General features: G+C 46.8%; 1 protein-coding gene across 2 annotated transcripts in view; it reads left to right on the forward strand.

The window, feature by feature from the left end:
• Positions 1 to 26,944, forward strand: part of LOC146785184 (inositol polyphosphate-5-phosphatase A-like) — a 342,688-nt gene that overhangs the window by 233,369 nt on the left and 82,375 nt on the right. For both annotated transcript variants that reach the window (XM_085634048.1, XM_085634049.1), the window contains exons 9-10: positions 15,056 to 15,140; positions 15,454 to 15,549. In XM_085634048.1, coding sequence (XP_085490174.1) covers positions 15,056 to 15,140; positions 15,454 to 15,549 — 181 coding nt within the window. The remainder of the gene's footprint in view (positions 1 to 15,055; positions 15,141 to 15,453; positions 15,550 to 26,944) is intronic.

A 26,944-nucleotide genomic window follows, 5' to 3' on the forward strand; every position in this document is an offset into this window, starting at 1 on the left:
CCAAAACGAGGTGCATTGGAACCTCCTGCACTCTAAGGACAGCTTAGAGCTGGAACTTATGCCAGAGGACGCCCCTGCATATTTTGCATTTCCTCCACAAATCAGGATTTTTCGGTGATTTCCAACTCCAGATGAGACGTGAGTTCTCCTGTGCACGTGGGTGCTGTTTTAGGGACATCTTAAGGATTTTGGGGGCCCTGGGCAAGACACAGTTTGGGGGCCCTTGTTCAGAACAGCTTGGGATTTATGATCCAATTTCACCTTTTTTGTGCCATCTTTGGACAGGTCACTGCCAGTGCACAGACATACTGGTCCAAATTCTAAATGTGTTTCCATTTAATATTTCGGGATAGTGATGTGTCTTTTCAATATTGTGATATAGCAGCAGAACCACTGCCATTTCTCATTTATGAGGTCCTCTTTTGATCTAAAAGGAACTTTTTTTATGGATGTTGCATGGACCGTAAACACAACATTTCTCTGCAAAATGCCTGTAATAGACTCCCACACATGACCTGTATTAAAAATAAAGGAACTAGTACTTAAAATAATCTATATTTTAAAAAAAATTCAAGGTCATCAGGGCACGACTGTGTGGAGACAGAGCCAGGGCTTTAAGTGGGCCAGGTCTCACCGGGTCTGAGCACCAGCAGTTTTTTTAAGGGGGCCTCGAAACGGGTCCCTATCTGGCTCTATTTTGTGCCCTGGCACAGACGGTCCGTTTTTTACGAGCGTTATAGGGGAAGGGAAATCCTTTAAAGAGAGTCATTTTCTCTCTGGATTTCCCTTCTCTTTTTGAAACTCAGGAGCAGCAACATTGTCGTGGTGTCACCAGGGCTTTCAGTGGAAGCTTTTTCAATATTAATACAAGCCATAGTTGCTGCTCATTTATCTTATGCAACTAACAACCATTGACAAAGCCAATAGTCCTGACTTGTTGTAGGTATGATGTTACTTGTTTTATCATATATCTGGATGCAACGTCAGAAACAGCAAAATACCAGTCGGGCTGCACACTATGCTAAGCACAAATATTTAGCTTACGTGTTTTTAAGCCATGCCCTAATTACATTGGCCACACCCCCTTGAGAGACCCCCCAGTTTTTTCATCCCACTTAAAGCCCTGAATAGAGCTGAATCTATCAGGGGCCCCTTGAAAGGCTGGGACCCTGGGCCAGAACCAGAGGCCCAACTAGAGCCAAATTCCGGGTGGGGGGGGAGGGGGGGAGGGCAGAGTGAAGGTGAAGGGGTGAAAAAGCAACAAATCCTCGGTAACACATAAATTGGTCTTTAAAGTCCTGTGAAGTACTCGGGGCGGCAGCGATAAGCTCAAAAACTGTCTGTGTGTGTGCCCAGGAAGCTCCCTCAGCTGGGCTAACACACACATCTGGGGTTGGGGGGGCTGAAGCCCGTTGAGTCCTATGGGCATTGCGCGCCTGGCCAGAGCCCACTTTGCCCATGCCTTAAAACGTCGCTGGCTGGAAGTGATGACTAGATTTGGTGCGGTTTTTGCTCAGTCCATGACAGAATAGAGGCCAGACTGACTTAATGCATTTACACAATGAATGCATGGCTGCGTGTGAGCACACGCATCAACAAACATTCTCATGAAAGGCTGCACTATTGCATGTTGCGAATATTTAAAGAAAGTCTGAATAACCCATTTTCATGAGATGGTTAGTACGAGGCATCAGGTCAGCAGCCTTAGCATCACATAAATATGAAATGAAGCATATATTTAAGTGTCCAGCATTAGTTTGCCAAGACATGCCATCCCGGATATAAGTGCATTCGATACTGTTGTCGTGTGTTGAGGTGATGAGGCTGTGTCTTACTTGGTCTTGCAATCGACGTCTGCAGTTGTCACGATGTTACCTGGTATTTTGTGAGTGCTGCAGCAAAGGGATCTGGTTAAGTAGATTAGGCGAGGTTAGTTTATCCTCAGTGGGTTAGGCAGGCCTAGACTGTGTTAGGTTCGAATGGGGTGTATTGCATCAGTTGCTTCAGAATGTATACAGTGCTTCCCATGCCCCTTTGGAAACTTGAAGCTCTTTCTTGGATAGGCCGGTTGCGTTATTTATATAGCGCTTCTTACCCCTGACAAGGTTGTCAAGCGCTCCTATTTGGGTTCCTGAGCGACCTCTGAGTGTATGGTTAAAAAGGTGTTGTTTGTGCTTGACCTATACGGGACATGTTTCTGTGGTGCGTGAGGACAAATGACTTGGTATGTGTGCTGTTGCTGTGCATACGCAAGGGTGTTGGACTGAGCATCAGAACAGATGCAGCCACACACGCAGGCATTTAAAATCTTTTGGGATAGGCAACATCATACATACAAACTCCTGTTGATGTGCTTCAGGGCGCATTAAGAGATTGCTCTTTGTGAACTGGCTTCTAAGAGGGGGAGCTGTTTTCTTAAGCATGAGTTTTGTTTTTACTGTTTATAGTCGGCCTTCTTTTACTGTCATACAGGCATTCTCAGGGGTATTGGTGCACTACCCGGAGAATCTCTTCTGTCATTGGCCTACTGTGTCATCAACATGCAATTGATACTGAAGTCATTAATGTACAATTGACACAAACCACTAAAGAGAGAGCCAGGGGTACACACGGCAACCCTACTACCTCTAAAACAAGATAGTACAAACACAAAAGAAGTAGGTTGCCTTCACCAACACAGCGAGCAAGATCCCAAAGATTGGATGCGGATACTGTCTACTGCAGGCCACGTGGGGGTTTTAGACCAAGGAGGCCGTCCTTAATGGAAGAGGATGCCTCACACACAAAATTGTGTCATGCTTCATCATAGGCATCCTCTCCCCACCCTGGTAAGATGGTACTACCAGGGCGGACTCATCCTCCGTGAAGACATGGTGGTAGGACGGAGTTCTTACGTAAAACTTGCAGGACAAAATCGGGATCCAGTTTAATTAAAAAGACCTTCAGGTGCCTCGTTATTGCCTTTATTATTATTGAGAACCTTAGGTACACTAAAAACAAATCAAATGGTGGAACCCTAAGAAAGTAATGTCTCTAGTCCATCTTACAGTCTGTCAACATGTTTCTGCCCATATGGATAACCTAATAGGTTAGGGGCCTTCGTCAGGGCTGTTCGGGCCCTATAATAACATTACCAGGTGTCCCCTGTGTACCTACATGCTAGTGTGTGGGAATACACCTAAGAAATAACCCAAGTGAATCCTGCCTGGGATACTCCTATGTGCAATTCGTCGTACACCCTAGACTTTAGGGGATACCAGGTACCAAGCGGCAGGGAGCGGATCGGCGTAGGTGTTCCCATGTGGCGTTCCTTCTGACGAATGTGTGACTATGCAGGCCACCATCCCTCCTTTGACCGAGTCTCTGCTATCCCCTAAAGTCTATTTTGTTAGGTGTATTCCCTCGCACTAGCATGTAGGGACACAGGGGACACCTGGTAATGTTATTATAGGGATCCGACAGCCCTGACAAAGGCCGAAGTTTGAATGTAGTCAGTAAGGTCACCAAAAGACCCCATATCACCGGGTACACCATGTTTCAGTTGTCGATACTGCTGTTTTCAGGTTTGTTGGTCTACTTGGTGTTTGTGGAAGCCAGGAATTCGACTCCCAGAATACATTATGTTGTTAACGGCAGGTCCTCCAGGACTGGAAAATTGTCTTCCTGATGAAATGGTGTCATCTCGTGACCCTCCTGGTATATGGAGGGGACCAGAGGCTTCCAGTTTGGGATTATTCATTAAGGGAGGGGCACACACAATGCTTAATTTGTTCCGGTGGTAGGAGGTGGTGAGCTTTGATACTAATTTTTGGGACCAGGGCTGCTTTCTCAAAATAGTCTTTGATGCAGTGCAAGAAAGAGAAAGGCAGAAAAGAGTGCATTAAGGTGGAAGAGAAAGACAAGAAAACAGTGAGAAAGTGAGAAAGCCTGGGTAAAAAGAAACCTTCATGAGTGATATGAAGAGACGGAGAAGTATAGGGTGGCCTCCGGTGAAAAAGTTTGGAAACCTTTACTTGTTTTTATTTTTTTATACATACAACACGGTGGACTGTACTGCTTGGGCCCAAGTCTCAGGGACACGCAGTTCACTAATGGGATTTTAGAAATGGAAACCTACATTGTTCTAAACCTCTCTGTGGGTAAGCTGTTTAGGAATCATTGACCCTTTTCAGAGGTGGGCGAGTCACTGAAGGCTTGAGCCAGGTTCAGAGCTGAGCTTTCTTCATGTGGCTTCTGCTTTCCACCCACACTCAAACCCCAGGCACCAAGAATTAAAGGCAAATCATTAACTTTTAATGAAAAACAGGAGTGAGAGAAAGAGATAACTTATCTAGAGGCAGAATTGCAACAGGTGAACCTAGGAATGCCTGGTGCCAATCTTGGCTTACCGCTTGACAAAACTGTGTGATCCTAGGCAAATATTTTATCTACTTTTCTTCATTATTTCATTTGAAAGCATCTTGAAATGTGTCAGTTCAGAAAGTCCCCTGATCAAAAACCTCTAATTTTTTATTTAATTGACTACAATATAGAAGAGTCTAGGCCACATACAGGATGCACATGACAGCTCACTTGCCTCTTAGTTCACTAGTGGCACTGCCGCCTGGCAGAGGTGAGTATGAATGTTTCTAAGGTGAGGCTTAAAAATTATCACTTTTATTAAATTCCTCTCAAAGCAATGTTAAAATGTGATGTGTTTCATGTGTAACGCTTCTGCATGTTAAAAAAAATACGTTTTGAATTTTGAAGAGACTATTACATTTTAGATAGTTGCACGGTTTACAGGCCAAACGTTTTCAGAGCTCGGCTCGTGCATGGGCTCTTAGAGCCAAGCCAAACCCTTGGCTCGCTCATTTGTAACACTTTTACCTCCTCGGAAGCCTTTGCCTGGAAACGAATTCTCCATTTCTGTTTTTAAATAAACACATTTTCAGAGAGGCACACGTCTCCCAGGGAATGTTTAACATGAATTACAGCTTTAAGTAGGGTGACCAGGCGTCCCGGTTTTGCCAGGACGGTCCCAGTTTTTCACCTGCTGGCCTAGCAGATTTCAAGAAAATTAGCTCATGTCCCGGTTTTTAGAGAGGGTCGACTGAAAACGGTGGGAGGTGTTTTTTATGTTTTACAAAGCATGGATAGTTAGCAGTTGTTTCAAGAAAGCAATTTAATTAACAGGCAAGCTACTGGGTTTAAAAATTGGAATTTATGTATGTTCTTACTGCCTGTTCTGTAATTCTCTGCTGAGGAGCGCTCTCATCGCTTGAAGTAAAATTGTAGTCCTTCTTCTATTTTTGTGAAATGTCCCAGTTTTTGGCTTTAAAATTCTGGTCACCCTAGCTTTAAGGGAAGGCAAGCGCCTTGTGTGGTCCGAGGGGCCCAGCCCCTGTACGTTGTAGAGTTTCCTGCTGGCCGTCCACTAGGCTCTCCTTGTCCTTCCTGTCTAGTCAGTCCCTAAATTATACTCCGCGAATTACCGTTAAGCGAGCCTCAGCCTGGATTTGGCAGCACCTCATAGCGCCCTGACTATCCAGGATAAGCAAGCGGCACACGGATTGCCGCATGTGTCCTGTCCCACGAGGCACCACCCACAAAAGGCGGGTGCTCCCTTCCTGCACATACCCTCAGAAACACCAGTATACATGTCACGGACACTCCAGTACTCGCCTATTTATGGGCGAGAAAGCCGAAATCCAGGGTGATGACTGAAATCCGCACTGTCCTAACGTGATTCTCGCGGCCGGTATTCCCGCGGTTTAGCGCCGCCTTCTGGACGAGCGGGATTTATTGCAAGCTCTTCTGAAATCTTCCTGAATAATGGGTTTTAACATTTCTGGCAGATTTTTTCATCAGTGGCTCGTGCTCTCTGCCCGTGGGAATCCGCGGGTTGGTATCAATATTGGATGCTGCTTCGGCGAGCCGGGTCCGTCCCGAGTGATGGAGAGATGCCGGGATTCCACAGATGAACAGTCAAACTGAGCACGAGCTCTCCAGGGTGGCGCCCTTGTGTGAGACTGACCCTCCCTCGAGGCCAGATGTTTCTAAGATTGATGGGGATTCTCTCAGTTCAAGCAGAAATGTATTCAGTGGAATTGCTGCATGCTTTCGCTCTCTGCTGTGCTAATGTTGGGGTGCGTGATCTGCTCATATTGGAGTGTGGGTTCTGCTAATGTATTGTGCGAGTTTCGATAATGTGTGGTTTGTGGAGTCTGATACATTCGGGGGTTTGATTTATACTAATGCTTGGGTGTGGGTTTTGATAATGTGTGGTGTGTGGAGTCTGATAATGCTGGGTGTGAGTACTATTGTTCGGGTGTGGGGTCTGCTAATGTGTGGTGTGTGGAGTCTGATAATGCTGGGTGTGATTACTAATGCTTGGGTGTGGGGTCTGATAATGTGTGGTGTGTGGAGTCTGATAATGCTGGATGAGAGTACTATTGTTCGGGTGTGGGGTCTGATAATGTGTGGTGTGTGGAGTCTGATAATACTGCATGTTATTACTACTGATCGGTGGTTTCAATCTGGCCTTCTTGTAATACTGGGACATTCTTCAGGACCACCACCAAAGGGGCTGCGGCCGGGGGAAGATGTAAGACTCGAGAACCCTCTAAAACTGTTATATTATCCAGTCCCTCGCGCATCCGTGGGTACCCTCGGCCATAAGGCCCTAGTATAGCACTAACCCGATTTACTGATGCACGGGCAATTGGCTGTTGTACATTTTCACCTACTTGCCCTATGCATGGTCTACTATCCTCCCCTCCCCGAGCACCCTAAATAACTAGACTAGAGCCACTAGGCACATTCTGTATCTCACCCACTTCACTTCACATATTTGTTGCTCCAACTTCATGGTTAATAGACACAGTACCAATGTTCCCTGACGACAATGACATTAGCCTGGTTGACGGTAGATTTGATGTTTTAGAATTAGTTGCTACCGCATTTCTCAGCTCTTTAGATGTAGATAATCGATTGGCTTGTGTCAGTAAACCCTCTATAGTACTATGATTTGTCATGACCTTCAATTCAAAATTATTGAGTCTCTCCTCGATCTTAGTCAACCTGTGGATAATAGGAGTTAAAAATGTTGTAATGAAATCCCCCAGTTTAATCCACATAGCCTCATTAGCTTCAGCAGAGGAAACACCCGTTGTCCCTGAGGTCAAAATTCCAGGCTCACTAAGAGCCGATTCCTCCGTCGCTACCATTGTTGAAATAGTACTTCCTCCATTAGTGTTTGTCCTTTGGGTTTTCTCCGATTTCTGTCTCTGGGGCCCCCCTCCCCGCTTCCTTTTAAGCGGTGGATCTGGGATTGGAGCGGGAACTTTGTTTTTGCGTTGGGTTGCTGACCTTGTGGCAACACGTGGAGGTGGGCTGCTTTGGGTGGATACTACATCTGTCTGGACTGACTCCACATGGTAGGATATATTATCAGCGACCAGCGATGAAAATTTTTCCAATGCCCATTACAAAACTGACCAGCATCACTTGCCTTATCAGGGGATTCAGCGTCTACAACCAAAGAACGATCAGGAGTACGTGCAGACGCTATAACGCCCAAAGACGATCGTTTAGACAACTGGGGATCAAGAGATAGACGACGCTCCTTCAGTGCTATCTCATGAGCGAGGACCGTGCTGGCTCCGATTAAAAACTGGTCCAAAGACCCACCATACTTCCTGAAGGCGGCCCAATTCTCCCCTTATCCTCTCGCAGATTCATCCTAAGGTGTATATTTAGATGAAATGGGAAGTAAAATTAAACAAAACACAGCAAGCTTCTTCAGTGTACTCCTCTAGTTAACACCAGTATGCTGACGAGGACTAACCTTATGGGGTGAGCAGTCTCGGAGAGTGGGCCCGGCCTCGTCCAGTCTTGAACGGGCTCAAACGCCCAACCTCCTCCAAACACGAAGCGGCGAGCGGTGAAATAGTGTGTAGCAGGCTCAGGTGCGGGCAATCAGCAACAGGCCCCCTGGGACTAGCAGTCCTTGTCTGAGACACAGCAACCTCCTCTAAACACGAAGCGGCTCCCCTGTTATTACTAATGCTTGGGTGTGGGTTCTGATAATGTGTGGAGTGTGATAATGCTGGGTGAGATTACTAATGCTTGGGTGTGGGTTCTGATAATGTGTGGTGTCTGATAATGCTGGGTGGGAGTACTATTGCTTGGGTGTGGGGTCTGATAATGTGTGGTGTGTGGAGTCTGATAATGCTGGGTGTGAGTACTAATGTTGGGGTGTGGGTTCTGATAATGCGTGGTGTGTGATAATGCAGGGTGTGAGTACTATTGCTTGGGTGTGGGGTCTGATAATGTGGTGTGTGGGGTCTGATAATGTGGTGTGTGGAGGTTGATAATGCTGGGTGTGATTACTAATGCTTGGGTGTGGGTTCTGATAATGTGTGGTGTGTGGAGTCTGATAATGCTGGGTGTGATTACTAATGCTTGGGTGTGGGTTCTGATAATGTGTGGTGTGTGGAGTTTTATAATGCTGGGTGTGATTACTAATGCTTGGGTGTGGGTTCTGATAATGTGTGGTGTGTGGAGTCTGATAATGCTGGGTGTGAGTACTATTGCTTGGGTGTGGGGTCTGATAATGTGTGGTGTGTGATAATGCTGGGTGTGAGTACTAACGTTGGGGTGTGGGTTCTGATATTGTGCGGTGTGTGGAGTCTGATAATGCTGGGTGTGGTTACTAATGCTTGGGTGTGTGTTCTGATAATGTCTGGTGTGTGGAGTCTGATAATGCTGGGTGTAATTACTAATGCTTGAGTGTGAGTTATGATAATGTGTGGTGTGTGGAGTCTGATAATGCTGGGTGTAATTACTAATGCTTGAGTGTGGGTTATGATAATGTGTGGTGTGTGAAGTCTGATAATGCTCGGGTTTGAGCTCTGCTAATGCTTGAGTTTGGGTTCTGATAATGTGTGGTGTGTGGAGTCTGATAATGCTGGGTGTTACTAATGCTTAGGTGTGGGTTCTGATAATGTGTGGTGCGCGGAGTCTGATAATGCTGGGTGTGAGTACTATTGTTCGGGTGTGGAGTCTGATAATGTGTGGTGTGTTGAGTCTGATAATGCTGGGTGTAATTACTAATGCTTGAGTGTGGGTTATGATAATGTGTGGTTTGTGGAGTCTGATAATGCTAGGGTTTGATCTCTGCTAATGCTTGAGTTTGGGTTCTGATAATGTGTGGTGTGTGAAGTCTGATAATGCTGGGTGTGATTACTAGAGCTTGGGTGTGGGTACTGGTAATGTGTGGTATGTGAAGTCTGATAATGCTGAGTGTGATTACTAATGCTTGGGTGTTGTTTCTGGTAATATGTGGTGTGTGGAGTCTGATAATGCTGGGTGTTATTTCTTCTAATGTTGGGGTTTGGGTTCTGCTAATGTGTGGTGTGTGGAATCTGATAATGCTGGATGTTATAACTAACGCTTGGGGTGTGGGTTCTGATAATGTGTGATGTGGGGAGTGTGAAAATGCTGGGTGTGATTACTATTGATTGGGTGTGGGTTATGATGTGTGGTGTGTGGAATCTGATACTGCTGGGTGTGATTACTAATGCTTGGGTGTGGGTCCTGATAATGTGTAGTGTGTGGAGTCTAATAATGTGTGATTTCTTCTAATGTTGCGGTGTGTGTTCTGCTAATGCGTGGTGTGTGGAGTCTGATAATGCTGGGTGTGATTACTAATGCTTGGGTGTGGGTTCTGATAATGTGTGGTGTGTGGAGTCTATTAATGCTGGTGTTTGATTTCTACTAATGCTTGGGTGTGGATTCTGAAAATGTATGGTTTGTGGAGTCTGATAATGCTGGGTGTGATTTTTTATAATGTTGGGGTGTGGGTTCTGATCATGTGTGGTGTGTGTGGAGTCTGGTAATGCTGGGTGTGATTTCTTCTAATGTTGTGGTGAGGGTTCTGATGTGTGGTGTGTGGAGTCTGATAATGGTGGGTGTGATTACTAATGCTTGGGTGTGGGTTCTGATAATGTGTGGTGTGTGGAATCTATTAATGCTGGTGTTTGATTTCTACTAATGCTTGGGTGTGGATTCTGAAAATATATGGTGTGTGGAGTCTGATAATGCTGGGTGTGATTTCTTATAATGTTGGGGTGTGGGTTCTGATAATGTGTGGTGTGTGTGGAGTCTGGTAATGCTGGGTGTGATTTCTTCTAATGTTGTGGTGAGGGTTCTGATGTGTGGTGTGTGGAGTCTGATAATGGTGGGTTTTCATTACTACTAATGCTTGAGTGTGGGTTCTGGTAATGTATAGTGTGTGGAGTCTGATAATGCTGGGTGTGATTACTAATGCTTGGGTGTGGGTTCTGATAATGTGTGGTGTGTGGAGTCTGATAATTCTGGGTGTGATTTCTACTAATTTTGGGGTGTGAGTTCTGATGTGTGGAGTCTGATAATGCTGGGTGTGATTTCTTCTAATGTTGGGGTGTGGTTTCTGATAATGTGTGGTTTGTGGAGTCTGATAATGCTGGTTGTGATTTATACTCATTTTGGGGTGTGGGTTCTGATGTGTGGTGTGTGGAGTCTGATAATGGTGGGGTTTGATTTCTACTAATGCTTGAGTGTGGGTTCTGGTAATGTGTAGTGTGTGGATCTGATAATGCTGGGTGTGATTTCTTCTAATGTTGGGGTGTGGTTTCTGATAATGTGTGGTTTGTGGAGTCTGATAATGCTGGTTGTGATTTATACTAATGTTGGGGTGTGGTTTCTGATGATGTGTGGTGTGAGGAGTCTGATAATCCTGGGTGTGATTTCTACAAATTTTGGGGTGTGGGTTCTGATGTGTGGTGTGTGGAGTCTGGTAATGCTGGGTGTGATTTCTTCTAATGTTGTGGTGAGGGTTCTGATGTGTGGTGTGTGGAGTCTGATAATGGTGGGTTTTCATTACTACTAATGCTTGAGTGTGGGTTCTGGTAATGTATAGTGTGTGGAGTCTGATAATGCTGGGTGTGATTACTAATGCTTGGGTGTGGGTTCTGATAATGTGTGGTGTGTGGAGTCTGATAATTCTGGGTGCGATTTCTACTAATTTTGGGGTGTGAGTTCTGATGTGTGGAGTCTGATAATGCTGGGTGTGATTTCTTCTAATGTTGGGGTGTGGCTTCTGATAATGTGTGGTTTGTGGAGTCTGATAATGCTGGTTGTGATTTATACTCATTTTGGGGTGTGGGTTCTGATGTGTGGTGTGTGGAGTCTGATAATGGTGGGGTTTGATTTCTACTAATGTTGGGGTGTGGTTTCTGGTAATGTGTAGTGTGTGGATCTGATAATGCTGGGTGTGATTTCTTCTAATGTTGGGGTGTGGTTTCTGATAATGTGTGGTGTGTGGATTCTGATAATGCTGGGTGTGAGTACTAATGTTGGGGTGTGGGTTCTGATCATCTGTGGTGTGTGGATTCTAATAATGCTGGGTGTGATTACTAATGCTTGGGTGTGGGTTCTGCTAATGTGTGGTGTGTGGAGTCTGATAATGCTGGGTGTGGTTACTAATGCTTGGGTGTGTGTTCTGATAATGTGTGGTGTGTGGAGTCTGATAATGCTGGGTGTAATTACTAATGCTTGAGTGTGGGTTATGATAATGTGTGGTGTGTCAAGTCTGATAATGCTCGGGTTTGAGCTCTGCTAATGCTTGAGTTTGGGTTCTGATAATGCGTGGTGTGTGGAGTCTGATAATGCTGGGTGTGATTAGTAATGCTTGGGTGTTGGTTCTGGTAATATGTGGTGTGTGGAGTCCGATAATGCTGGGTGTTATTTCTTCTAATGTTGGGGTGTGGGTTCTGATAATGTGTGGTGTGTGTGGAGTCTGATAATGCTGGGTGTTATTTCTTCTAATGTTGGGGTTTGGGTTCTGCTAATGTGTGGTGTGTGGAATCTGATAATGCTGGATGTTATTACTAACGCTTGGGTGTGGGTTCTGATAATGTGTGGTGTGTGGAGTGTGATAATGCTGGGTGTGATTACTATTGCTTGGGTGTGGGTTATGATGTGTGGTGTGTGGAATCTGATACTGCTGGGTGTGATTACTAATGCTTGGGTGTGGGTCCTGATAATGTGTAGTGTGTGGAATTTAATAATGCGTGTGATTCCTTCTAATGTTGCGGTGTGTGTTCTGCTAATGCGTGGTGTGTGGAGTCTGATAATGCTGGGTGTGATTACTAATGCTTGGGTGTGTGTTCTGATAATGTGTGGTGTGTGGAGTCTAATAATGCTGGGGTTTGATTTCTACAAATGCTTGGGTGTGGATTCTGAAAATGTATGGTGTGTGGAGTCTGATAATGCTGGGTGTGATTTCTTATAATGTTGGGGTGTGGGTTCTGATAATGTGTGGTGTGTGTGGAGTCTGGTAATGCTGGGTGTGATTTCTTCTAATGTTGTGGTGAGGGTTCTGATGTGTGGTGTGTGGAGTCTGATAATGCTGGGTGTGATTACTAATGCTTGGGTGTGGGTTCTGATAATGTGTGGTGTGTGGAGTCTGATAATCCTGGGTGTGATTTCTACTAATTTTGGGGTGTGAGTTCTGATGTGTGGTGTGTGGAGTCTGATAATGCTGGGTGTGATTACTAATGCTTGGGTGTGGTTTCTGATAATGTGTGGTTTGTGGAGTCTGATAATGCTGGTAGTGATTTATACTAATTTTGGGGTGTGGGTTCTGATGTTTGGTGTCTGATAATGGTGGGGTTTGATTTCTACTAATGCTTGAGTGTGGGTTCTGGTAATGTATAGTGTGTGGATCTGATAATGCTGGGTGTGATTTTTTTCTAATGTTGGGGTGTGGTTTCTGATAATGTGTGGTTTGTGGAGTCTGATAATGCTGGGTGTGATTTCTTCTAATGTTGGGGTGTGGTTTCTGATAATGTGTGGTTTGTGGAGTCTGATAATGCTGGTTGTGATTTATACTAATGTTGGGGTGTGGTTTCTGATAATGTGTGGTGTGTGGAGTCTGATAATCCTGGGTGTAATTTCTACTAATTTTGGGGTGTGGGTTCTGATGTGTGGTGTGTGGAGTCTGATAATGGTGGGGTTTGATTTCTACTAATGCTTGAGTGTGGGTTCTGGTAATGAATAGTGTGTGGATCTGATAATGCTGGGTTTGATTTCTTCTAATTTGGGGTGTGGTTTCTGATAATGTGTGGTGTGTGGAGTCTGATAATGCTGGGTGTGAGTACTAATGTTGGGGTGTGGGTTTTGATAATGTGTGGTGTGTGGAGTCTGATAATGCTGGTTGTGATTTATACTAATGTTGGGGTGTGGGTTCTGATAATGTGTGGTGTGTGGAGTCCGATAATGCTGAGTGTGATTTCTACTAATTTTGGGGTGTGGGTTCTGATGTGTGGAGTCTGATAATGGTGGGGTTTGATTTCTACTAATGCTTGAGTGTAGGTTCTGATAATGTATACTGTGTGGAGTCTGATAATGCTGGGTGTGATTTATACTAATGTTGGGGTGTGGGTTCTGGTGTGTGGTGTGTGTGGTTTGGTAATGCTGGGTGTGATTGTGATTTCTACTAATGTGGGTTCTGATAATGTGTGGTGTGTGATTTTTACTATTGCTGGGATGTGGGTACTGATAATGGGCGGGGGTGTAGATTCTCACAATGGTGGGTGTGATTTCTACTGATGCTGGGGTGTGGTTCTGATATTGTGTGGTTCGAGTTGTGATAGTGGATGGATGTTTGGTAGAACTGTCATGGGCAAAGACTGCAAATCAGCTTCGACCGGCTCAAGGTACCCAGAACCGTGATGCAACATAAAATTACAAGGAAGGTGACTGGATTGTTCACAGTTTGCTTGGTAATTCCCTCCACTGTCCCCAACAGATGCACAAGAGCAACTTTTACAGCCCCTAACATAGCCCTCTTACTGGATGAAGCCATCGCTATTATTTCAAGCATGCTCAAATACAACTCTCCTCACGCACTCACGTCACTTCCACTGATAGCCATCCTTAGGCATCCACAAGTGGGCGGGACTGCAAATCTGTTGGAACCCCAGTTAAAACCTTAAGTTGGAATGTAGCTGGCCATGTTCAGAAACAGAAAACTTCCAGCGATTGGTGCAACTTGGTATCAGATTTTTCTATCAGCATTTTTCAGGAAACGTGGGCCACTGATTCAGTCTATTTTCAAGGGTACAATGCATTCTGCATTCGTGCAATAATAGAGTGCCAGAGGCAGACCCTCAAGGGGTCTGACAAATTGGTAAGCACCACTTTGACCTGTTCGACAACTAAAATATCTACTAACCTCAGGGATAGGCAAAAACTGCTACTCTCTTTAAAGCCGAACACAACTAATGCTCTTCAGCATCTACAATGGAGGAAGCAGAACAGGACCGGCACTGTGACTGTGCAGCAATTAGATGCCTACTTAAAATCTTTACCGTAACGTTGAGGTGTGGTTTCGGATCATTTTGAGATGTGGGTTCTGAAGATGATAGGTGTGGTATCTGATAATGTTAGGTGTGAGTTCTGATAATGTTGGGGTGTGGGTTCTGATATTCTTGTGTCTGATTTCTGATAATGTTTGAATGTGAGTCTTATAATGTTGGGGTGTGGATTCTGATAACGTTGAGGTGTGGTTTCGGATCATTTTGAGATGTGGGTTCTGAAGATGATAGGTGTGGTATCTGATAACGTTGGGTGTGAGTTCTGATAATGTTGGGGTGTGAGTTCTGATAATGTTGGGGTGTGGGTTCTGATATTCTTGTGTCTGGTTTCTGATAATGTTGGAATGTGAGTCTTATAATGTTGGCCGTGGGTTTGTATATTGTTGGGATGTTGGTTTCTGATACTGTTGAGTCCTAATGACCTTGGGCGAGAGCTCTGCTGGTAGTGAGTTTTGTTAATGCTGGGCAGAGCTCCGTTAGTGGTGGCGTGTGTGCACTTCTAACGGCTGGGGTGTGCGTCCTGATTATTTTGGAAGAATGAGTTGTTCTAAAGTTGCTTTGGGTATTCTGCTAATGTTGAGATGTCAAGCGTGTTCATGTTTTGGCGTAAGTTGAGATATATTTGGGTTTAATTCCTGATTTGTCTGTTACAGAGTCACTGATGACCGCTTCCCTCGTGTTCCTTTCTTCCTCTTTGGAGATTTTAACTTCAGGTTGGACACTGGGAGCCTCATCCAGGTAGGTGAAGACCGCAGAGGTGGGCAAGGTGAATGAAGAGAAAGAGAGAGAAATGTGGGGCAGAATGGTCAGAGATGAGGAGAAGATAAGTACTGTAGAGAGAGAGCAGAAACATTATCTTATAGAGGAGATCGGAATAGTGCTAAGGAAACGGAGGAGGAGAGGGAAGGCAGGGAGTAGAAGAGAGAGAGCAGAGCAAGACTAGTGACTAGACGTAAGGAGCAAAAGAGGGGAGGATTGGAATGAGAAGACTGGAGCAAGGAGAGGCTTGAGTAGGGAACGTTTCTATTCTAACTCACCACTCTTCGTTCAGACGCTCAGCAGCTGTGGAAGGTTACAGATGGTGAAGAGCGACAGTGGCAGTGTGCTGGAGAAGATTATTTGTGAGGAAACGGAGGAGAACCAGAAGGTAACCAACCAATGAAAACTCTTTTTATGTTATCAGAATACTGTATGGACAGTGCAGAGCCATGTTTAAGCCGCGGGGCACTATCTGTGGCTAACCAAACACGTCTATTTTATCAAAGCATTAGTTGGCGAATCTAGGTCCTTGCTGGTGGAAAGCAGCTCCTTTGAATCAGTCAAAGCTTTGCCTGACCAATCAAAACTCTTTCAGTAATATACCTGGGTGTGGGCTAGTGGAAGTTAGGTCTGTTTGTCCAACGAGAGTCGTGTCTGACTGACTGAGGCCTTGACTGTGCCATCAAAGCCATGTTTAACTGACCGTCCCAAGCGTCATGAGCTGGAGGTTTGTACTTTTGACCACGGCGTTTGTCCCAGGGGTGAGGATTAGGCCTTACTCTAGCAGGATGGCAAGATTTTTTTTATCTCTGCAGTGTTGTTGGGGCAGGCCCCAAGTCAGGACACCACCTGAAAGATGCTTTGTCCCTGTCGAGGTCTCCTTGCATCTGAGGCTCCATTCCAATCATAGGCGTTTCTTTAGCTCATCCAGTAGTTGATGTGCCTGTGGCTTCAGCATTTTATGGGGCTTCAGTATGTTTCCTGGGCTTCTTGATCCATGCTGCACTCGAAGGTGAACCTGGCATAGTTAGCTCTGATCCGCACACCAGGCTTTCAGAATTGTTTTCAATCCTAGCATCTGAGAATCCAGGAAGCTTTCCAGGTTAATTGACCAATAGGAATAACGGAGCAGTTGTTTTCTCTAACTATAAATTGTTCTTTGTCACACATGGATCCCTCGGCGTTTGATGACCCCCCTCATAGCTGTGACAAGCGAGCGTGGACCTCAGGAGACCAGGTCTGGGCGACTGCGCAGGGTAGCGCGTGCAAGGGACGCCCTCCATGCGGAAGTATGTGTGGTGCAACCAGTAACCTGAGTGGATGACGCAGCAGTAGATCCGGGAAGGGGGGGGGGGGGGGGTTGTTCACATGCTAGGGAAGTTCATGTTAGTTGCTCCTGCTGGCTGCAGTGAACGTGGGATACTGCAGTGAAAACCTCTTCATTTAAAAACTGCTTGGAATATATCCGGGCGGAAGCTATAGGAAGCCTTTCTCTGTGTGTGCCACATAGTCGTTCACTTCCGGTAAGCCTCGCAATCACAGGTGTTTTTTTTACCTCATTCACCGATGTAGTCAGTCGAAACTTCACCAACACTGTAACCATTCATAGGTACTGTGATGACAAACTGGAGGGTGGGGACCTTGTACAGTAATGTGCAGTGCTGCAGTTTCGCGCGCTGACGTGTGTCAAGTGAATCGGATTACTGGGCGCTTTATGGCCGTTTATTGCCTTGTGCTGATTTGTTTTATGGACGTATTGACAAGGGAAACCACTCATAAAACAAGGAGGCTTGTCTGCAGCCTCCCAGGCATCTTTGGCCAATTAGCCTCGTCACTGCTAATACGGTGTCACTGCGAGTGAGACAAATGTGTCAGAGCTTAACAGCGCGCGAGGCGGGGCCCCGGCAGTGCAGCAGGTGCAGTGGCACAGGAGAGCGAAGCGCCCACTGCACCCCGGTCAAATCTCTGGGAGGGGGCCATTTTCCCTGCGTGCATCAGGGCCCAGTGAACCGTTTTTTTTTTCTTTTTTGAATGGCGGGGCGGTTGAGGGAAGGTATATGCGGCCTCATGCAGCAGTCGGACTGGCAGCAGAAGTGTGTCTCGGCTGCTCTCTGTCGCTTGTCTAAAGAGTTCATCTAGGGTTTGGGGCGGAGGTCGTGGTGAGTGGGAAGAACGTTCTAAACCTTTTTGTTTAAATTTCACCTAAACAGTTCCATACCTTTTGTAAAAAAAAAAAATAATAAAAAAAAAAAAAGAACAACTGTTCCCGAACGGTTATGGGGTGTTACCAGTTCTGGGATGTGTTCCTTTAATAGAAATAAAAAAAAAAACATAAAGCGTTTGCACCAGGTATAGTGTGATGGCGTATTAGTAAATATATAACTTTTTAAGCACTTAAAAACACAATCTTTTTGGACATTATGCAGCAGCTTATCTAATAATGTGTGTAGCCTATATTCTACTGTGTGTGATACATTTTTTAAACTAATGACTTGAATATTCACAGTGCTTTTTTCAGAGCCTGTGACCTCATAGAACTTTAAATACATGTTCTCCAGTGCACCACTCAGGATTCAAATCAATAACGGTCCAGTTACACACACAGACATCTGAAGTGATGACATTAACCAGCTGAGCTTTCCTACCAGAACAACGCATTTCCCAGAGATTAGTTTAACTTGCGTTTCTTTTTCATTTAAAGTCTGTCTATTATATTTTAACATGCTGTTACATGTAGATGAAAGGCCAACAAAATAGGAAAATAATATTTAGTTCCTATTGCCCACGTCTCTGACCCTGCCTCCATACTCTTTGAACCCGCCAACTTTGTTCTTAGGATCACAGTTCCCATACTTTTTCACCAATGCATGCAAGGCACAGTTGCACCTTCCTGTTATGAACTCCCCAGCTAACCTTTATAGGTCTCGCGCCTAGCGATGCACTGCGCAGCAGTGCTCGCGCAGCGCAAGACATTTTATAAGGGAAAACGGGGTTTGGTAGCTGACCTAGGAATCGCACATGCTCGTGCGTGTGCGATTCCTTTTGTGCTACGCGATTGGCCTTAGCTTGCGTCTTATTCTAAAAGACTGCACGCAATTGGCCAGAGGCCGGCGCATTGCTCCGCCTATAGCCTATTGGTGTCTATTACGCACTTGGTGCACGTATTAGACACCAATAATCGTACATGGTGCATGCTCGCGTACCACTTGCGGGCTTCTGTTTTTTTTCCAACGGAAGTGAAAGCGAACGCTTTCCCTGCCGCTTGTTTTATATCCTACTTACTTTGTGTCTTCTCTGTTCTGCTTTTGAAGTGCGTGTGAATGAGCTTGGCTTAAAGCCCATGTGTACCGGTACCCTCTTTGGACAAAAAGAATTTCCGGTACTCAAGCGCCGAAAATGTAGAAGTGCGGGTACTCAGTACCGGCCCATTTTAAGCACTGCATCGGGTACTGGAAGAATAAGGGAACTAAGGCCACTGCCCTACAGGCCTGGCTTACAATGGAACTAAAGACAATTACAGACGTGCCTCCAGAGGCATTTCCAGGCACGAGCAGAGCAATGGAACTAGAGACAATGAGCGGCAAACCAGGGAGCGCTATAGCTCTGCCTCTAGGCACAATATGAACAAGGGCAGCAGACCAAGCCACGATTCCCTCTCGGGGCCTGCTGCAATGAGAAGCGGAGACCACACGGAACACAAGCCCCCCCCCTCTTCACCCCCCGCAACAGAAAGCAGTGTCGGAGAGCGTGGAGCGCGAGATATCACAGAAGTCACCATTAAACCGCCTGCATACACCGTTAGTGTCCAGGGAGTGCTGTGATGCGCTGAACAAGTGACCTCTAGCTAGCAGGACCAGCGCCCCGGGTGGGTGGCTCTTTGTTATTTCTAAAGTCGTCCCGCCTGGGTCACAGTTTACACAGATAGCAACGTTTAACTGCAACTCTCTCTCTACCATAAGACAAAAATAAACAAGTTAATGTCTACTGTGCAAAATACTACACTTGTGAAAGGCCGGCCACTGTTTTCATAAAATGATTGTAAACTCGTACAATACAGTTCGTCAGCGTGACTAGGCGTTTATGAGCGCAGGTGAAAGCGAGACAGGGTTACAAAGGGTGACTAGCTGACTGAACTTTGGCAGAATGAAGGCGCCCTTGATACCTACCGCGTGAAAGTCGATGATTTGAAAGCGCTCGGAAGGCCTTAATGATGAGATCTATGATCTGCAGAGAAAGATTTGACTTATACTGGGCCTCTCATCCTTCCAAGGTCGATAACGCAAGTACCAGTTTCATCTGGTTAATAACGTGCCCACAATCATGTTCGGCTACAACAAAGTCGTGAGTACTGTTAACTCTGTAACCAGAATATTTTACATTCCGTTGTTAAGTATTTTAACGGGTGTTGAGGGGGAATTCGAGTTGCAACAGGAACTAGATACAAAGGGCCCCTTACACCGGAAGACGACGCGATTGGAGAGCGAAGACGGAACAACAAAGGACAAGTTAGAAACACGCTACATTTCTTTTTCTTTTTTTTTGCATATGTATATAGCGCGAACTCGACCCGTAGGTATTGGAGCGCTTTACATGAGCACCGTATTTACATTACACAGTCAGGCATGGGGAGATTAAGTGATTTGCCCAGAATGACAGGATGTGGACGTGACCTCGAGCACCAAAGTCGGCAGTTTAGCAGACGGACCACATCCTCTCCCATTCTTATTCCAATGTCTCCTACGTGGCACACAACAACTGGCATACTCAGGGAACACGCAACTGCGGTGCCGGAGACCCCTTCATGGTGGGCATAGGGCGGAGCAACGCTCCCCCCCCCCCCACCCCACCCCCCCCCCCCACCCCGATGGCTGGCACCAAGTCGTGACCCTGATGCACTGTGTGGGTGGGGACGGGTGCAAGAGTAGGCAGACAAGACATGCCACACTGCCCCTGGGAAGCTGTCGTGAATGTCCTTTGAAATCAGAGCGGGGGGGGGGGGGGCATGGGGACGGCACAGCTCCAGCTGCCGATCAGATTTCTATGCAGTCGTGGCAGAGGCAATCCGAGCTCCCGGACAGGCTGAGTGGCCTGACAGGCCTCCCAGCCCCCACTCGTTGCCTCGCCTGCGCATATACCTTCACGCACCTCATCCTCTATTAGAGAATCATTATACATTTTAAAGTTTCCCATTGAAGTTTGTCTGCTTGTACCTCTTTATGTATGTCCAGTGCTTTTTGACAGGGCGTTGGAACCTGCTTTCCCTTATTCATATTTTGTGGACGTGGGTGTGTGCATGAATCTAGCATAAACTCAAGCTGCAAAACTATTGTTAGAGGCAGCCCCCCCCCCCTCCCCACACGGCCGGTCTAGAATTATGCACTGCACAACCGGATGCCACTGAAGGCTTCACTCGGCCGTCCTACCCATGGATGCAGCAGACTCAGCCCGGGGCTGCATACATTTTGTGTGTTTAAGGCGGTAACCTCACTCAATGGCGCCTCTGATAGTTTCATGTTTTGGAATTTTCACCTAAAGGCCATTGAAATCAGGTTAGATTACCCTAATTAGTAAATGGAAGCAAACGTTACATCACCTCGGATGCCTTTGGTTGTCAGGTGAAAGTCCAAGACTGAAGAGAAACTGTGCTTGATGACACAGAGTCGGACGGAGAATAGATACAGATGAGGAAAAAGGAGTAAGATTTCAGGACAGACCATGAATTGAACGAGAAAATCAGGGGATATACTGGGTAATAGATGGGTAATCATAAGGTGTTGCTTCTATAAACGCTCATAAAGCGGCCCGTGTGGAGCCAGCCATAATTGTTTGTATAGCGCTTCCATATCAGAGGCATTTTCAGAGAAGTTTCTGGTGTACATGGGTGTGCGTGTGTTTTCATTTAACCCGGGGACATTCACTGTGGAGTTCCCTCTTCTTGTAGGGTTCATGAGACTGCCAGCTTTTTTGGTTTTGGCACGTTGTGGGGTTACTTTAAGTTTAATACATGAGTGTACCAGGGATTGGTTTTACATTTGAAAGCTCATCTTTGGTAATGGAAGGCCTGAATTGTCTCAGGAGTTTTAGTTAGTGGGAGGCATGTCTGAAAACAATTTTAAAATAAGACTCCAGTTTGAGGGTTCTTGTCTAATACAAAACAAGATGGTTTAAAAACATGTAAGCTAAAGATCTGTGCTTAGCATAGTGTGACCCCCGACAGGTATTTTGCTGCTTCTGTTATTACATCCAGATACATACTACAACACATAACATTACACCTACAAGCCAGAACTATTGGCTTTGCCAGTGGTCTACGAGCCATGCTCATGCCACACATTTATTTATTTAATTTATTTTGTGACTGTATGTAGCGCGGACTCAGCCCGTGGGCATCAGAGCGCTTTCCAATAGGGAAAACTGGATGGTAAATAAATAAATCACCTCTGCGGACGGTGCACGTGAGTGTGTTTTCCCATGTGTGCTTGTGTTACCATACCGGCTCCCTTACCTCCCACATCAGATTGTTGTTCTTGCACAGGTCCACGTGGTCTGGTGAGCTGAATGTAAGTGTGTGTGCACGTGAGCGTGTTTTCACACGCACCCATGTGTGTTTGTGTCACCACGCCGGCTCTCTTATTAGCTGCAACGCCAGTAGCTCAAACATTCACTACTGCGAGACCTATTACATTGCAAATGCTTGTTTTATTTTCATATTAGCCCCTTCTTTTCCTGCTGTGTATCTTTTTTCCACATGAGACCCCTCCCATGGCCCTTTTTGTTTTTCCCGAAAAGAGTAGCCTTGTGGGATGGCTAAATGAGGGTGGACCACAATCAGTGCTTTTCTTCCGTGGCCCACCACTGCGTGGCACCTGCCTCCTTTGTTGTGCTTTCATTTTCTTTTTCTTAATGCAGGATGCCACCATGCTGCCACATTTCTGCATTTTCTTCCCCTCCTGCACCTGCTGCCGTGTGTTATCTCATGGTGCAATGCAGGCAGATAGACTGGTGGTGAGGAGTCAGTGGCAGAGTCTGATTATCGCAGTTTGCTTTGTGTACTGTGAATTATTTTTCTCTTTCCGCTCACTGAGCTGCAGATTACACACTTGTGCATAGATCGCCATCTGGTGTTGGGCCCGGATGTTTGCAGTTTGTTTTTCCTCTTGGAAAGTCTTTGGAAGTCACGAGGCCGGTGACTCCTCCTTTGGATCGTATTGCGCATGGGCTTCGGCTCCATCCTCAGATTGTTTTTTTCCGCCATCGGGCTCGGATGTAATCTTCGCGCTCCGGTTCCAAACAGCTTCCAGTTTGACGCGCAATCCTCACCCCAAACCGCTGTATTATTTAGATCGCGATCTCCCCCACTCAACGCGCCTTCTCATCGGCACGGACCTTCGGTTCCAGTCGTCGACGGCGGCCTTCGGGCCTCTCCAAGCTTCGGACCTGGCTAATGCAAAGGACTCTATTTAAAAAGTGCCCTCGATGTTGGTCCAAATTTCCCCACACCGATCTCCACGAGGTATGCAATCTCTTCCGCTCCCCTGAACACGAGGCTCGAGACTGTCCAGCGTGCAAGTCCTTCCGGTCCAAAAAGACTATTCAGGACCGAAGAGCCAGAAGAACTATGGCGCACTCCTCGACGACGATTCCGGACGACATCTTCGGAGAAGGCATCGACGCTCCAGAGCGTTACACCGAAGAGGGCCTTGTCAGCGCTTCCGAGGCCGACGACTCAGATGTGGAGGACATCACCCCGGTGCAGAGGGTCGTGAGTACTAATACCCCCCCACACCCCTGCCGGCACCGAAAAAGGCTCCGGTCACACCTTCGCCTCCGGGCCTAGGCAAGACCAAGGTCTCTGCTTCCAACACCCCACCTTCGGGCCCGGTGAAGAAGAAAAGCAAGCCTTCCGGCGGCTCGGGCTCGAGCCAGCCTATCCTCGGTGCCGAGAAACACGCTTCAGCACCGAAAAAGAAGCCGACCTCCATATCGACACCGAGCCCCACACCGAAGCACTCGGGGTCGAAACCCAGCTCTTCGGCACCGACACCATCTTTGGTGCCGACCAAAGCACACAAGGCCACCGGCACCGACACTTCGAGGCCGAAACCCATCTCAGCGCCGACCAAGCGTCCGGAGGTTCCCAAACCAGGTTCCAAACAACGAACCGGCACAGAAAAGCCTAAAAAGCCAATGGCCCCGACGCCTCCGGCGCCGACGGACCGACCAGCCTCACCGGACTTATTTACACCGGATACCTTGCAAAAAACACTCACCAAGGATCCAAAAACTGGACATTTAACACTTTCTTCCAAAAAGAGACATTTGGATAAGCCTGCTCCGCCTCCAAAGAGGAAGGACTCTGCTACCTCTCCGTTCAGAATACCTTCCCCACCTCTTCCACCTCCTCCACCTTCTCCACCTCCACCCCCTCCGCCTTCTCCACCCCAACCTCATCGTTCTCCCACCCCTCCTCCATACGATGATGATCACGGGGACCCATATGATGACATAGGGGATGTCCCCCAGGACCTACCCACAGGGGACCCCACTCCTACAGGATCCCCAGACCCATGGGACGACTACAATATCCCTGATATCCCCAACATCCCACAAGATGACCTTTACCCCTCCAGACCATCTCCACCAGAAGACTCATTGGGGTTCCATCATCTACTTCAAAGGGCGGCACACTATCACGGGGTAGACTTGCATACCGACCCCGTGGAGGAAGATTTCCTCCTTGACACATTCGACACCACACATAGGTCTACCTCCATATTACCTATGCTTAAAGGAGTGGTAAAGCATGCGCCAGAAGTTTTTAAGGACCCAGTTAGGGCCAGGGTCATTGACCCACGCATAGAAAAGAAATACAAAGCTGCCCCCACAGATCCCTCCTATATCAGAGGGCCAGCACCACTAGATTCTCTAGTGATGTCCACTGCACGTAAAAGGGCAAATTCCCAGGCGTCAGGCGAAGCACCACCACCTGACAAAGAGTCAAAGCTGCTGTACGCATCAGGAAAGCGCACTGCGTCACAAGCAACCAATATATGGCGTATCGCCAATACTCAAGCGCTATTGGCCAGATATGACAGGGCACATTATGACGAGTTAGAAAGCATAATGCACCACCTCCTTGAAAAGTATAAAGCTAGGGCCAACGAACTAATTCAAGAGGGTAAGACTATTACTAACACCTCTATATGCTGTGCCTTAGATGCAGCAGACACAGCTTCCAGGGCCATCAATACCAGCGTCCTCCTCCGTCGTCATGCTTGGCTAAGAATATCAGGGTTTAAACCGGAGGTACAAGCCTCCATCCTTAACCATCCCTTTGACCAGGAACATCTATTTGGCCCAAAGGTGGATGAGGCCCTAGAGAAAATGAAGAAGGATACGGATACGGCGAAGTCTATGGGAGCCTTACAGTCACACCCTCCTAGACGCTCCTTTCGCCGCTCTTCCTTTCAAAGTACATCTAGAGGCTACTCCTCAGACACCGAGTCCACTTCATACAAATCCCCCACTCAGTCCACCTTCACGAGGGGTTATCAAAGAGGCGGCTCTAGGGGTAACAATAATAAAGGCAGAGGCAAAACAAACAACGCCCGCACTGCCACAACGCCTACCCAATGACTTCCCCCCGCTCCCCCCAGACCATTCCACTCCGGTCGGGGGCAGACTCCAACATTTCCTTCCTGTCTGGGCTACCATTACCTCAGACAAATGGGTAACACAAATAATTTGGTCAGGCTACTGCCTAGAACTAATATCTACCCCCCCAAACATTCCACCCAGGCAGCGCCCAATGTCACAAGAACATTTAATACTCCTAAAGCAGGAGGTAATCTCCCTCCTACAGAAACAGGCAATAGAACCCGTTCCTACCAACCAACAAAACAAGGGAGTCTACTCCCTATATTTTCTCATACCAAAAAGGGACGAGACTCTGCGGCCCATCCTAGATCTCCGGCCCCTAAACACATACATACACTCCGACGATTTTCATATGGTAACGCTTCAGCAGGTATTTCCGCTCCTCTCCCAAATCGACTTTTTGACCACCTTAGACCTAAAAGACGCTTATTTACACATTCCAGTGCACAAAGCTCACCGGAAGTACCTCAGATTTGTAGTGGATGGACAACACTTCCAATTCAAAGTGCTCCCGTTCGGAGTCACAACAGCGCCAAGGGTATTCCCCAAGTGCCTAACAGTGGTAGCAGCACATTTGTGAAGACAACACATCCACGTCTTCCCATACTTAGACGACTGGCTGATAAAAGCCAGGTCATACAATCAGTGTGTACAACACACGTCTACCACCATTCAACTAATCCACCAGCTGGGCTTCACAGTAAACCATCAGAAGTCCCATCTCCAACCATCCCACATAAAACAATACCTTGGTGCCACCATAGACACCTCAAGAGCACTAGCCTACCCCAATCCTGCCAGGATTGCAAGCATTCAAGCTCTACGCACAAAATTCATAGAACAACACTCCCTTCCAGCTTGAGTGTTTATGCAACTAATAGGGATGATGGCCTCTTGCATTTTCATAGTGCCTCCCGCAAGACTCCAGATGCGTCCTCTCCAAGAGTGCTTAGTGCGCCAATGGAACCAGGCCCAGGGTCAATTAACAGATCTGGTGTTGGTAGACGGTCGCACCCATCGCTCTCTGCAGTGGTGGAACACCACAAACCTTTCCAAAGGTCGACCGTTCCTGGACCCGGTTCCTCAAATAGTACTGACAACGGACGCATCGCTCTCCGGCTGTGGAGCTCATCTACTACATCTCGCCACACAGGGCAAGTGGACACCTCAACAAAAGTTACTCCATATCAACCATCTGGAGTTACTATCAATCTTCTTAGCCCTAAAATCTTTTCAAACTCAAATTTCAGGCAAGGCAGTCCTGATCAGAACAGACAACATGACAGCCATGTATTATATTCAAAAACAAGGTGGCACACACTCTCCACAGCTCTCTCACCTAGCACAAAGCATATGGAGATGGGCAATACCCCAGAAAATCTTTCTCCTAGCTCAGCATGTCCCAGGAGTCCAAAACACAGTGGCAGATCTGCTCAGCAGACAGACGCAACAGATCCACGAGTGGGAGCTTCACCCGCAAGTTCTTCACCCGTACTTTCAAATGTGGTGGCATCCACAGATAGACCTCTTCGCCACCCACGAAAACGCCAAATGCCTAAGCTTCGCCGCCAGATACCCACACCCATTGTCCAAAGGAAATTACTCCATATCAACCATCTGGAGTTACTAGCAATCTTCTTAGCCCTAAAATCTTTTCAAACTCAAATTTCAGGCAAGGCAGTCCTGATCAGAACAGACAACATGACAGCCATGTATTATATTCAAAAACAAGGCGGCACACACTCTCCACAGCTCTCTCACCTAGCACAGAGCATATGGAGATGGGCAATACCCCAGAACATCTTTCTCCTAGCTCAGCATGTCCCAGGAGTCCAAAACACAGTGGCAGATCTGCTCAGCAGACAGACGCAACAGATCCACGAGTGGGAGCTTCACCCGCAAGTTCTTCACCCGTACTTTCAAATGTGGGGGCATCCACAGATAGACCTCTTCACCACCCACGAAAACGCCAAATGCCTAAGCTTCGCCGCCAGATACCCACACCCATTGTCCAAAGGAAATGCGATATGGATGAACTGGTCAGGCAGATTTGCGTACGCTTTTCCGCCTCTCCCACTCATTCCACTAGTGGTGCGCAAACTACAACAACACTCCCTCACACTAAT

The sequence above is a fragment of the Triturus cristatus genome, chromosome 11 (genome assembly GCF_964204655.1).
Source record: "Triturus cristatus chromosome 11, aTriCri1.1, whole genome shotgun sequence".
Taxonomy (NCBI): Eukaryota; Metazoa; Chordata; class Amphibia; order Caudata; family Salamandridae; genus Triturus; species Triturus cristatus.